The following is a 14,528-nucleotide window of genomic DNA, read 5'->3' on the forward strand; positions in this document are numbered from 1 at the left end:
TGATTTAAAGGCAGAGAAGAATGAAAGTTAAGTTGTTGCCAGATTGTAGAGTCGTCTAGTTGCAGTCTAAATTTGGACTTTACTCTGTGTTGGAATCTTCCAGAGGAGAGGAGTGGCATAATAAAATTGGTGTTGTGGATCAAGATAATCGGACTTAACTACAGCGTGAGAACAGATTTGAAAAAGAAAAGTTTAGGGAGGGGGAGATCACTATTGGTGGTCAAACAGCTGCTTATTATAGATAGGTTGTTGGGATGGTTGTCATGGAAATAAGCCCCGCCCCTTAGCCTCAGCCTCACCTCAACCCGTCAGTGAGGGAGACACAGTCCAGGCAGTTCGGTGCGTGTTCGTTGTTTAGTAGTACTCAAAACTGCCAGTGTGGGAGGATTTGAAAGTCACGGGATCTGCTCAGTACAAAAATGTTTTTCCGAGTCTTTCCCCATTTTATCAGGAGTCTTTTTACCACTGCAGTGGATTTCCTTCCTGTGATGGTGCACCGGCTCCCAGGTAGGGGGTTTGCCCCTTTCTCTTCCTTATCCTCCTCTTCTTGCCAGTCCGCACTTAGAATTCTGTGCTGCTTTCCTGAACACTGCTGGGAGCTTCTGAAGCTTTCCATCCTGTGTGGATCAGATTAGACAGCAACTCCACAGAGCCCCGGAAGTTAAAGAAGGCTGTTAGGATTGTTTCCTCATGATCAGGGAAACAGCCTTCACATTTGTATATGATTATTTTAATTTTTATTATTTATTTTCTATTTTTCAAGGATCCTCCAGTAACATTTGTATATGTTATACAATATTTAGGGCAGGATTCAGGGGCTTCAGATTCTTTTGGATTTGCAATAAGAATAGTCAATACTTAGGCTTTTCTAAATTCAAAAATCGCTGCCACATGTTCTAATGTAAATGTTTGATTTCTCTATTTGCATTTTGGGGGACTGCCTTAAAAATCATTTACTGTTTTATAGCTTTCTATTATAGCTACTAGTGTTACATGATTTTATTTCTTGAAATTGGGGATCTAGAGCTTTTAGAAATTATACTAATATGCACTATAAATTTTAAAATTACTTAATTTAGTAATTTAATGCTTGCAGTATGCAAGGGGATGTATTACTTACTGGAGGGAGAAGGGAGACAAAGACCAGACCTTGTATTTAAGGAGTACTGGTAGCATCATTTATCACTCAAGACAGATGAAATAAGGTCCATATGAGAACTATAAGCAGATGCTGTGAGTTCAGACCAAGGAGAATCAGTTCTTGCTGTGGGTAAGGGGAATGCTGTGTTTATAAAGCAAATGACATGGAAACTGGATCTTGAAGGATGAGTTAGGTGAGTGAATTTCATCTGAAGGAACTGGGAAATATCCTAGGTGAAGAAAATTGATTTGGAAGGGGGGAAATTAAAAATTCTATCTTGACATGTTGAAAGTCACCAGCAAGAAGTAACTGGTGAAATTAAGAGACTAGATGAGATTTCCAAGGGAGAGTGCTGAGAGTAAAGAGTAAAGATTGAAGGTAAGACTTTAGGAAAATTCATGAAGTGATAAGGGGGACAAGGAGCCCATAAAGGGACTTGAAATTTGGAAAGCATCTACTGTCTTTATATTTGATTATGACAACAGACATAAATAGGTAACTTTGACTTCCTTTTATTTCCATTTTATCACTGAAAAACCTGAGGCTCAGAGACATTAAGTAACTTGCTCAAGATTGTCAGCTAACATGTAAGAAAACTAGCATAATGCAGAGAGTAGTTATAGGGCAGCAGGAAAGTTAGAGTAGGACGATGTCTCTGAAGCTATGAATAGAAAGGAGTTTAAGAAAGTGTTAATGTCAAATTCTATGGAAACTTTGAAGAGCATGTAGTAGATTACCAACAGCATGATATGGAGTGTAGAAGATATAGACATGCAAATATTTTCTTCAATGTAAAATGCTTTAAATTCGTGTATCTCTACTTAGACAAATGCCCAATCAGGCTATTCAATTTACTTAAAAAGTGAGATGAGTAAATTACATACATGACCTCCGGGAATTTATTTTAATCTGAGAATAAGATAAATATGCATAATGTTAATAAAAGTAGAGTAAGATAAATACCTGAGAATTTCCTTCACTATCTTTTCAAAGCATCCTCTTTGTATTTTTTTTTGAGACAGAGTCCTTGCTCTGTTACCAGGCTGGAGTGCAGTGGCATGATCTTGGCTCACCACAACCTCCGCCTCCTGGGTTCAGGCGATTTTCCTGCCTCAGCCTCCCAAGTAGCTGGGACTACAGGCACGTGGTACCATGCCCAGCTAATTTTTGTATTTTTGGTAGAGATGGGGTTTCACCATGTTGGCCAGGATGGTCTTGATCTCCCGACTTCGTGATCCTCCCACCTCAGCCTTTCAAAGTGCTGGGACTACAGGCATGAGCCACTGTGCCCAGCCCTGCTTTGTGCTTCTAATACCGTAGCTCCCTGACTTTAGTATTCCTAAGAATACCTGCTTGCCTCTCCCTAGATATTCTGACTTATTAGGACCAGAATGGAGTCCAGGAAATGGCATTTTAGTGATAACACCAGGTATTTCTGTTGCAAGTAGTCCTCATACCAGACTCTGAGAAACAATGTTGAAATAAAACACTTACAGTGTCAGTGATATGTTTACTAGGCAGTCAGTTCTTTTTTTTTTTTTTTTTTTTTTGAGACAGTTTCACTATTGTTACCCAGGCTGGAGTGCAATGGTGCGATTTCGGCTCACTGCAACCTCCACCTCCTGGGTTCAGGCAATTCTCCTGCCTCAGCCTCCTGAGTAGCTGGGATTACAGGCATGCGCCACCATGCCCAGCTAATTTTTTGTATTTTTAGTAGAGTCGGGGTTTCACCATGTTGACCAGGATGGTCTCGATCTCTTGACCTCGTGATCCACCCACCTCGGCCTCTCAAAGTGTTGGGATTACAGGCTTGAGCCACCACACCCGGCTGGCAGTCAGTTCTTTAATTTCAGGGTTCTAATGCTTTTTATCCCTCAGCAGTACCAAGTACTTTGTCAAATGAATAAAATGAAGATATTATTGGACTGATCATTAAAAGCTATGTAAATATAATAATAGCATTTTTGAGTATTTTCTTCTAAAAGCTTTACATAAACTAATTCATTTATTACAGACTTAGAAGTAATATGAACTATCATTATCTTCACCTTAGAAAAGAGAACACAGACCACAGAGAAGTGATGAGTGTCCTCAAGGCTCCTTAATTGGGAGTGGGCACATTTGAAACTAACCACTCTGAAGCCAAGTAGAGGCCCAGCTCACACCCTTAAATATTAAACTATGCTGCCTCTTAAGGGAAGTATTGTAACACTGGAGATAGACCTTGACCAATTAATGGAACTGTCTTTTTTTTTTTTTTTTTTTTTGAGACAAAGTTTAGCTGTTGTTGCCCAGGCTGGAGTGCAGTGGTGCAGTCTTGGCTCATTACAACCTCCGCCTCCTGGGTTCAAGTGATTCTCCTGCCTCAGCCTCCTGAGTAGCTGGGATTACATGGGTGACAGGCATCTGTCACCATGCCCAGCTAATATTTATATTTTTAGTAGAGATGGGGTTTATTATGTTGGCCAGACTGGTCTTGAATTCCTGACCTCAGATGATCTGCCCGTCTTGGCCTCCCAAAGTGCTGGGATTACAGGCGTGAAGCACTGTGCCCCACTGGAATTTTCTTAGAACAAGAAATAAGGACATTGGAAAAAATATTCAGGGTGAAAGAGAATTTTATTTGAAAAATCAGGAAAGAATTAGGTTTGACTAATTGTTTTATGTCATATAGGAGAGCAGAATGTCTCATGTGCTCCAAGCTGAATTTTTGAAAGATTTGAAGGAAATGGGATAGTAGTAACTTGCTAAAAGAAAGCAAATCTCACTTCTTAATGGTGTCCCTATGTGTTTGCTCATTTTTCTAGTCTAGATTTTGGAATCACTGTTAAACTTTTATGAGATAAAATAAAGAATTCTATTTTATAGCACTTAATTATTTATTTGACCACCATCTATGTTAGGCAGTACTGCCTTGTGAACACTCAATATGATAAAATAATAGGGAAAAATTTCCGTTTCTTATTATACAAAGATGATTTTTACTTCTTGTTCCTTTTGAACTTTAGGTAATTTCAGACTGGATATCACTGCATAATTTAATATTTGACACCTTTCTGCTGGAAAATGCCTTATATACTCATATATATACCATTAAAATAAAAGAAATTAAGTTTAAGATATTATTAAATTTACAGGAATTGCTATGAAACCTTTGGAATCACATGGTGGTATGTCTAAATTATTGGTGTCAATGTAATTGTGATAATATTGAATGGTGGTCATTTTTATAAAAGGTTGCTCTTAGCATATCTGGGGTTGGCATGTAGATTTATTCTTGTAAAAAAACAGGCATTGTTCAACTATGAGAAATGATAAAAATAGTAACTGAAGTCCTAAGTTAATTCTTAAGTAGATTAGTACTGTAAAAAATAGAAGAATTGTTGTGGTTTGAAAATGTAGAACTAAAGTGTTGATAGCCTGAGAATGAGGAAGGAGAGAGAGGAAATTTCAAGACTGTATTTGGTGTTAGGTTCACATTTCCCTCAAGCTGCCAGTTCATAAGATTATTGTCTGTGGGAAACAGGCAAGTTTATAGAAGATCTGGTGAAATATTTTTTGTGCTTTTGGTTTCCTCTGCACAGTTTTCAAAAGGTACCTGGGAAATACTCAACAGAAAAAAGTCGTCTTTGGGCAGTGTCGGGGTCTGCCGTGTGTTGCACCGCTACTGACCACAGTGGAAGAGGCTCCACGGGGCATCTCTGCTCGAGTCTGGGGACATTTTCCTAAGTGGCTTAATGGCTGGCTGCTTCGAATTGGACCTGGGAAATTCGAGTTTGGGAAGGATAAGTAAGCCTTGATTTTGGAGAACAACTTGGATTTCTTGGCACGGGCTGGTTCTGTGGAATATGCATTAATGTCTGCTTCCTCTGTGAGGTTAATATTGCCATTCCATCCCTTTGATTACAGATAAGGAAAATGTAGCCTAGAGGAGAAAAAAGGAGACTTTTATAAAGAAAACGTCCTGCTTTTTCTGCTCTGTAGGCTATTGTAAATTTGAAGTCCTCTGCGGTTTGTGCCACGAGAAGGGAGGTGTCAGAAGCTGTCTGTGTGATGACCGAACTGTTTCCCCATAAGTTCCTGAAGGAAGGGCAATGTCTCCTCATACCACTTTCTCCCTGGCCCACCACTTCCCAGACACAATGGTGTCTTTCAGTTCCTCAAACTGGGCACAGTTGTGTCTGCTCAGCATCTTAGCATTAGTTCTCTCACCTATCTTCCCTAATCTTCACAAGACTGGTCTTGTCATTCAGGTGCCAATGCAAATCTCATGTCCTTTGAACCTTTCCTGATTTCCCAACATAAAAATGCCAGCACATTCATCCCTCAGTATTCACAGGGCATTGGTTAGAGGACCCCCTAAATCCAGTATCTTTGGTTTGTTATTTAAGTGTTAGATCTGAATCCTCAATGTAATTTCCACTAGAATGTAATTTCTAAGAGGGTAGAGACTTTTTCTAGTTCATCCTGTATCTCCACTACCTGTAACAGTGGCCCACACCTAGATAGCACTCAATAAATAGATGTCAATACATGAAAAACCAGTAACTCTTCAGTATAAATTTCTCTAAGTGTCTTACTAGGGACACGAAGTTATGTGAAGAAATCCCTATGGTCAGGAAGGAATCTGCTTTGTTTTAAACATTTTTAAATATTAGGATCAATTTTTCATTAGGAAAGTTGTTTTTTTTTTTTTTTTTTTTTTTGGAGACGAGTTTCGCTCTTGTTACCCAGGCTGGAGTGCAATGGCGCGATCTCGGCTCACTGCAACCTCTGCCTCCTGGGTTCAGGCAATTCTCCTGCCTCAGCCTCCTGAGTAGCTGGGATTACAGGCATGCGCCACCATGCCCAGCTGATTTTTTGTATTTTTAGTAGAGACGGAGTTTCACCATGTTGACCAGGATGGTCTCGATCTCTTGATCTTGTGATTCACCCGCCTCCCAAAGTGCTGGGATTACAGGCATGAGCCACTGTGCCCTGCAGGAAAGTTTTTACCCATATAAAACTTTTTAAAATATAGAAAAGGGAGGTTGTACCACTTGACACATCCTTTATTAGCACTTTGATGTATTTCCTGCCAGTCTTCCCCACTATTTCCATAGATTTGTTTTAAATAATTACAGTTACATGTAATATTTTTGCCCACTTTTTTTTTTTTTTTTTTTTTTTTTTTGAGACGGAGTTTTGCTCTTGTTACCCAGGCTGGAGTGCAATGGTGCGATCTCGGCTCACTGCAACCTCCGCCTCCTGGGTTCAGGCAATTCTCCTGCCTCAGCCTCCTGAGCTGGGACTACAGGTGTGTGCCACCATGCCCAGCTAATTTTGGTATTTTTAGTAGAGACGGGGTTTCACCATGTTCACCAGGATGGCCTCGATCTCTTGACCTCGTGATCCACCCGCCTCGACCTCCCAAAGTGCTGGGATTATGGGCCTGAGCCACTGCGCCTGGCCCTTGCCTGCTTTTTAACAAAACTTCACACTATCATAAGCCTTTTTATCCATGTTGCTACTAAGTCTGAACGACCATTATTTTTAATGGCTAGATGAGTTCCAGGTATTATTATTATTATTTTTTTAATTGTGGTGAAGTATATATAACATGCAATTTACCATCTTAACCATTTTTATATGTAGAATTCAATGGCATTAAGTAGATTCATACTATTGTGCTACCATCCATCCACAGAACTCATTTTACCTTGCAAAACTGAAACCCTATATTCATTGAACACTAATTTCCCATTCTTCCCTTCCTCTAACCCCTGGCAATCACCATTCTGCTTTCTGTTTGTTAAACCACCTTACCCTCTCCTCTGGGCCTGGTTGGAATTTGATCATGGTCCTTCTGTGCCTCTCCAGCTATTGTTGGAAACAGAAAACAGACCAAGAACTAGGGATGTGTTTAAGATATATTTAAGATATATATATGCTTCTTAATATTCCAGATATTTAAATTTACTGAACCTGTTGCATCTTGTCTTAACTGAATAATAGACTTATAAAATGATAGTGCTAGAATAAAATAAAATGCAGGTTTTTTTTTTTTTTTTTTTTTTTTTTTTTGTGGGGTAGAGGGGAGTATGTTTTTCCCAGCTGCTGCAAGAAGCTCTTAAAAGTTACTTTAGATGAGGTCGGGTGGGGAGAATCTAAGTGGGAAGGCTGAGTTTGGAAGTGGAGAAAGAGAAGTTAAGTTAGCTGCTAGAGAAGTTTTGCTTTCCCCTGTTTTGCATCTCTGCCTTTCACACAGTTGTAATGTGAAAAGAATATAAGGCAAGGAGAAGTAGAAGAGAAGGAGGGCAAAGGGGAGCAGGAGGAGAAAACATCTTATCCAGCTCCCAGAGCATAAACAGCCTCTTGCAGAGGGTATATGGTATTTCACCTGCTGCAGGAGGAGACTCTGTAATATGTTGTTCAAACCAAGTAGCAGAACCACTCAGGGCCAGGCTTGCCCCACAGGCCTCTTTGAAGATAAGCATCTTTGTGGGAGAAGTGGATGGCATGGCTAGCCCTCACAAGTGTCTGCTTTGTCCTGGAATCAGCTTCCTCAGAGTCAGTGGTGGGCATTTATAGCAAAAACAAGGTCTTGCTTTCCCATTGGACAGATATCTTCAGGTCAAAGGGAGACAGACATTCAGTTTAGTGGTAGGTCCAGATAGGACTTACAGAGAGAGGCAGTGACCTAGGGAAGGGCAGTGTAACCCTTCAGCTATGGATAAGAATAAGCCTGCTCACCTGTGAAGCTCTGATCACTCTTAGTTTCGATTTAACAGATTCACATCAGCATACAGACAGTGATGACATGCTAAAGGCCTATCTTCAATTAAATTTTTTTCTTAAATGATTTAATTGAAGACATATTAGTTTTTAAAGGTATGTGAAGGCCAGGTGTGGTGGCTCACACCTATAATCCCAGTGTTTTGGGAGGCTAGGGCAGGAGGATGGCTTGAGACCAGGAGGTCGAGGCAAACATAGCAAGACTCCATCTCTACAAAAAATAAAAATTAAACAAAAGTAAAAAGAATAAAGTTACATGAATCTGGACAGAATACGAAATAGCGTCAGCACCTTAGTCTCTACCATTCTCTAGAGAGGACTTCAGGACCCATAGTCTAGCCTCCCAGTTCCTAGACTGTGCCCACTGTAATGACTTTCCCCCTCCGTGCCACTTTGACAAGGCCACAAACCGAGGCCACACTTGCAACTTACTCCAGAGAATTTCTCCACCCTTGAAATCTTGACCTCTGAAACTCCACTCTGCTCAAAACCCCAGTTTTCACAGTCCTCCATTCCCATTACCTTATTTTTTCATTCCATCAAGCTGTCCTTTCCTTCTGTCCTCTACCTTCTTAAGGCTTATCCACCTTCTCTTAATTTCTTCTTCCTGGCCCAAACTTTATTGTCAGTCAGTCACTTCAACACCACGCTCACTTCCTTTGCCCTGGTGGTCACTGCCTCTCCTCTGATTATTTTCAGTCCTAGATTAACCCATTCTTGGTTTCCCCTGCCCATGGCCCAGGCCTGCTGTGTATGTCTAGAGCAAATCAATTATGAAATGATGACGTCCAGTCTTAGCTGAGTGCTTGGTGCTGCCAGGAAGCTTTAGCGGTCAGTGTTCTTTCCAGCTTCTCACAGGGGCTGCTGCCAGTCTCTGACCCTTTTCCTGAAGCCTCCTTCATTATTCCTGTTCCCTTCACCCTCAGCAGATAAACTGGCCTACTTAATAGGAATGAATGACTTGAGGGGCAGCGGCATTTGAACTCCTTCAGCTTCCCTCTACCCACCTCCACAGGTCCCCACACTCCTGATCAGAGAACGCAGCCCTCTTCCTGTTTTCTGAAACCTTGATGCATCGTGATCTCGCCCCACTTCCTTTTCTGCCAAACTCTGAGAGCTCACCTTATCTTTTTGGATGCTGTAGAGACCAGGATTTAGCATCAGCACTAAGTTCAAACCCTTGTTCTGTCACTGAGCAGCCCGGTGACTGTAGGCATATTGCTCCAAACCTTGGTTTCCACCTCTGTAAAATACGAAAAATATTTCCTCACAGGGTCAGTGTGAAGGGAGAATATATATACATACATATGTATACGTATATATACTTACTACATGCCAGTTACATGTGTATTGTGTTAAGCACTTTGCTACATTCTTTATATATATAAATATGTATATAATGTATGCATAATATATATATAATATCTATACAGTATAAATATATGTGTATGTATATAAAGAATGTAGCAAACTGCTTAACACAATATACAATATATAAATAGAATATAATATATATACAATATTATATATATACATAAAGAATGTAGCAAAGGCTCTCCTCCCTCACCTTCTGGCTTTGCCATGCCCTGCTCTGAAGAGACACCCGCCGTTTCACCCAGCAAGTGGGCCTGGCCCGAGGAGGAGGGCGGCATGCAGCTCCGCTTTGCCAGGCTCTCCGAGCATGCCATGGCCCCCATGCGGGGCTCTGTGCGGGCCGCGGGCTACGACCTGTACAGTGCCTATGATTACACAATCCCACCTATGGAGAAAACTCTTGTGAAAACAGACATACAGATAGTGCTTCCTTCTGGGTGTTATGAAAGAGTAGCTCCACGGTCTGGCTTGGCTGCAAAACACTTTATTGATGTAGGAGCTGGTGTCATAGATGAAGATTATAGAGGAAATGTTGGTGTTGTGCTGTATAATTTTGGCAAAGAAAAGTTTGAAGTCAAAAAAAGGGATCGAATTGCACAGCTCATTTGTGAACGGATTTTTTACCCAGAAATAGAAGAAGTTCAAGCTTTGGATGACACCGAAAGGGGTTCAGGAGGTTTTGGTTCCACTGGGAAGAATTAAAATTTATGCCAAGAACAGAAAACCAGAAGACATACCTTTTTCTTAAAAACAAAGAGTTTTTGCTTAAAGTGTTTTGTACTTCTGTAAACTTACTAGCTTTACCTTCTAAACGTACTGCATTCTTTTTTTTTTATGATTAAAGAAACTTTGTTTTTGTAAAGAAACTTTGTTTTTCTGCAGTTGATGGTTGTATGTAAATTTGCTTTGTGGTTACCTGATGTAAACAGTGTCTTAAAATCAAATGTACATCGATTACAGAATTAAAAAACTATTATTTAACTCAAAAAAAAGTAGCAAAGTGCTTAACAGAATACACAATATATAATACAATATTATATATATACAATTATATATAATACCATATATATATGAAGAATGTAGCAAAGCAAAGTGCTTAACAATATATATATATGCATATACATATATGTATATATTGTGTATTACATTTATACATATTTGTATATACACGTATATGTATATATTGTGTATTGTGTATATACAAACACACACACACACACACACACACACACACACACATATATAGAATGTAGCATAGTGCTTAGCACAATACCTGGCATGTAGTAAGTGATCGGTAGATGGTAGTTATCTCATTGGCAACTTATACCTAGATACTCTCAAACATGGATCTCCCACGCCGCCCCCAGCTCTGCTCTAGACCTGTGTTTTGCCAAATGGCTGTGGAACATCTATACGCTGGTGTTCTACAAATAACTCAGACTCTCCAAACCAAGCTATTGACTTTTCCCCAGTCCTTGTTCTTCACGACTTCTCCATCCCAGTTAAAGCATCACCAGCCAGCCGGTCATTCAGGCCTGACTTTCAGGCTCCTCTCCTTTTGTCGCTGCCTACATCCTATCAGTCATCTCTGACTTGTTTCTGGAGTTTGTCCTTTGCTCACTGGTGCTGCTTCAGTTTAGGTGCTTATCTTCTTTGCTTGAATTATTGCCTGGGCTCCTCGTTGCCTTCTTCAGTCTGCATGCTGTTCTTTTTATTCCGGGATGCCGATCATACAGTTTCACTCTCCTGTTTCACAACTTCACACTTTCCTGTTGAAGGTCATTAAGCCTTAGTCTAAGTGCTGGTGGTCCGGGGCTGATCTGTGTCTCAGCATCACCACCTGCCACTGACAGCTCCTCCCACACGCTATCTCCTCAACTGGCTCTTCCTCTGAGACTACTGTATGTCTTCCAACCCATCCTCCTTCCATCACCCCTGCCCATGTCCCCTCTGCAAGTGGCAGACACCCTTAAAGAAACAGCGAAATGTCTCCTTCCCTCTTGACCTTTTCCTGATTCCCCCGGCCTTCCATCCTGTTGCTCTTTCTCTGCATAAATAGTTTTTTAAAAATAACATTTCTCCCTTGTAGCAGCAATTACTTCATATCCACTATTTATGTGCCTGTAAGTGCTGACTTTGGCACAATGCCTGGCAGATAGGAGGGACTCAAAAATATGTTGACTTGAATAAATGAATGCAGAAATGACAGGATCTCTTGAGACAGAATCTAACAAGTTGAAGTACATTAAGTAGCAAAAATTATTGAAATTATTGTATTTTTTTTGAAAAATAGTACCAAGGTAGAAAAACCATTAGTTTACATGCTCAAGAAGAAAAAAGGAAAAGGCACAAATACACAAAGTATAAAATGACAATGGAGAAGAAATTATTGAAGCAGAAAAAAATTAATTATAAGAGACTTTGAAGGCCTTTATATAAATACATTTGAAAACCTTGATAAAATGGATAATTCTTTAGGGAAAATAGATTACCAAAATTGATAGAGGCCAGCCGTGGTGGCTCATGCCTGTAATCCCAGGACTTTGGGTCAAGGTAGGATAATCTCAGCACTTTGGGAGGGTGTGGGAGGATTGCTTGAGGAAAGGAGTTCGAGACCAGCCTGGGCAGCATAGCCAGGCCTTATACAAAAATAAAAAGAAAATGAATTAAACCAAATTGATAGAGAGAGAAGTTTTAAGTAGACCAGTTTCTGTAAAAGAAATAGAACCCTAGTTAAGTAAATATTTCTCAAAAAAATTAGCAGGCCCAGATTATTTCACAGAATTCTGCCGGATCTTCAAATGTGAGATAGTCCCAATACTTTATAAATTATTTCAGAGACAGCCGGGCGCGGTGGCTCACATCTGTAATCCCAGCACTTTGGGAGGCTGAGGTGGGCGGATCACCCCAATGAAAGTGGAAAATATATTCAAAAAAAATTATTTCAAAGCATCAAAAATGAAGGGAAACTTCCCAATTGTTTTTATGAAGGAAGCATCACATTGATATCTAAATATGACAAAGATCATGCAAAAAAGAAAATTGCAGACTAATATTAGTTATGACTATCCATGAAAAAGTACAAAATAGGCCAAATACCATGGCTCACACCTGTAATCCTAGCACTTTGGGATGCTGATGCCGGAGGATTTCTTGAGGCCAGGAGCTCAAGACCAGCCTGGGCAACATAGTGAGACTCCATCTTTGCAAAAAAATTAAAAAAGTGGCCAAGTGTGGTGGAATGTCCCTGTAGTTTCAGCTACTTGGGAGGCTGAGATGGGAGGATCACTTTAGCCCAGAAGTTTGAGGATGTGGTGAGCTATGACAGTGCCACTACACTCCAGCCTGGGCCACCAAGCAAGACCCTGTCTCTTAAAAAAAAAAAAGTACTAAATATAATACTAATATAGGACTAATAAATATTTTGGTAAGAAACTGAATTCAATAACACATTAAAATAAAATTAACTATGATCAGGTGGGATTAATTTCAAGAATACTAGGAGGGCTTATTATTAGTAAATACATTAATATAATACCCCATATTAATAAGTTCCAGGAAAAATAATCACAGAATTATCTCCATAAAGATTGAAAAAGCTTTTGTGAAAATTTAACACCCATTCTTCCTAAAAATTGCTTAAGAAAATAGGGCTTTTTAGGCAGTTTCTAAATATGATTTTATATGTATATATTTTTAAATATATATATCTTGGTATATGTATATCATAAATATGTTATAAATCTCTATTGTATCTTGGTGCTACAAGCAGTAATACTAAATTGGAAAATATACCCGTATTTTCTTCAAGTCCAGAAACAGGAAAGGATGATCAGTATCTTCACTATTGTTAAACATTGTACGAGATGTAACAATGAAATTAAATGAAAGACATGGACCAGAGGCACAAGCACTAGTAAAGTAAAATTATCTCTTTTTGCAGATGATATAATAGTAATCCTGGAAAGCCATAGAGAATCACTGATAAAACTAAATGTAACAATAAAAGATAAGGTCACAGTATATAAAATTAACATACTGAAATCATATCCTTCATATATGCTAGCAATAATCAGAGAACATAATGGCAGAGAAACTTCATTCACAATTGCAACAAAGAAGATTACTTAGCAATGAATTTAGAAATATGCAAACTTTAAAACACTCTTGGAAGACAAATTTGAACAAATGGAAAGACCATCCCTGCTACTGAATAGAGTAATTGGACATCATAGAGATGTCCCAGTTGTCCCTGAGTCCATTCATAAATCCAATAAAATCTTAATAAAAATTCCAACAAGCTTTTTAGGAAAGTTGGACCAATTGATACCTAAAGTTCATATAGCACAATAAATATGTAAGAATTGACGAGAAAGCACTAAACACTTTTTCAGAGGGTGAAACTAGCCCTACCAGATATTAAAATACACCATAAAGCCTTTACAATTAAAACGTGATATTGATGCAAGAATAGATCAATAGATGAATGACATAGAAAGACCAGAAGTAAACCCAGGAACTTAAGGAAATTTAGTTATCTGATAACACTGGCATCCCAAGTCATTGGGCTAAAGAAGGACTTTTTCTTTTTTCTCTTCTGCAATTAAAAAAATTCTGGTAAAATACATATAACATAAAATTTACTATCATAACCATTTTTAAGTATACAGTTAAGTACTGTTAAGTATATTCATCTTGTTGTGAAACAGATCTTTATAACTTTTTCATTTTGTGAAATTGAAACTCTATGCTCATTAAACAGCAACTCTTCATTTCTCCTTACTCCTGTTAACCACTGTTCTACTTTCTGTTCTTAAGAATTTGATTACTTTAAATACCTTACATAAGTAGAATCATACAGTATTTGTCTTTTTATGACTGGCATATTTCATATAGCATAATGTCCTCAATGGTTCGTTAATGTTGTAACATGTGACAGGATTTCCTTCGTTTTAAAGGATAAGTAATATTCCAGTATAGGTTTTTGGGGAGGCAAAATTTTCCCTCCTACCATGTAGGGTCTCCAGCTGAGCCCAAGAATTAAACTGACATAGGACAGATTAATAAGAAAAAATCATACAAAATTTATTAAGTTTTACATTGTACCTTGAACAACCCCCCAACCCCCCAAGAGAAATGAAGAGCCAAAGGATAAGTTAGGGCTGAAAGCTTATAAACTAGGTTGGACAAAGAGTAGTAAAAGGTGAAAATGTGACAACACAAAGGAATATGTGCCAGG

At 39.0% G+C, this 14,528-nt stretch overlaps 2 protein-coding genes across 6 annotated transcripts in view; both read left to right on the forward strand.

Moving 5' to 3' along the window:
• Positions 1–239: 239 nt before the first annotated feature.
• BCO2 (beta-carotene oxygenase 2) overlaps positions 240–14,528 on the forward strand; it is a 36,653-nt gene continuing 22,364 nt past the window's right edge. For 2 of the 5 annotated variants that reach the window (XM_039471042.2, XM_010334560.3), the window contains exons 1-2: positions 242–507; positions 4,726–4,930. Coding sequence is in view for 3 of the 5 variants with exons in the window: in XM_010334560.3 (XP_010332862.1) it covers positions 420–507; positions 4,726–4,930 (293 nt within the window). In the remaining 2 variants the exon portion in view is untranslated. The other 3 variants (XM_010334561.3, XM_010334562.2, XM_074400581.1) reach the window with 3 other exon arrangements.
• LOC101048525 (deoxyuridine 5'-triphosphate nucleotidohydrolase, mitochondrial-like) lies at positions 9,457–10,268 on the forward strand. The gene has a single exon (XM_039471045.2). The coding sequence runs from the start codon at positions 9,497–9,499 to the stop codon at positions 9,989–9,991; it is 495 nt and encodes a 164-aa protein (XP_039326979.1). The 5' UTR covers positions 9,457–9,496; the 3' UTR covers positions 9,992–10,268.

This window comes from Saimiri boliviensis, chromosome 6 (assembly GCF_048565385.1).
Source record: "Saimiri boliviensis isolate mSaiBol1 chromosome 6, mSaiBol1.pri, whole genome shotgun sequence".
Lineage (NCBI taxonomy): Eukaryota > Metazoa > Chordata > Mammalia > Primates > Cebidae > Saimiri > Saimiri boliviensis.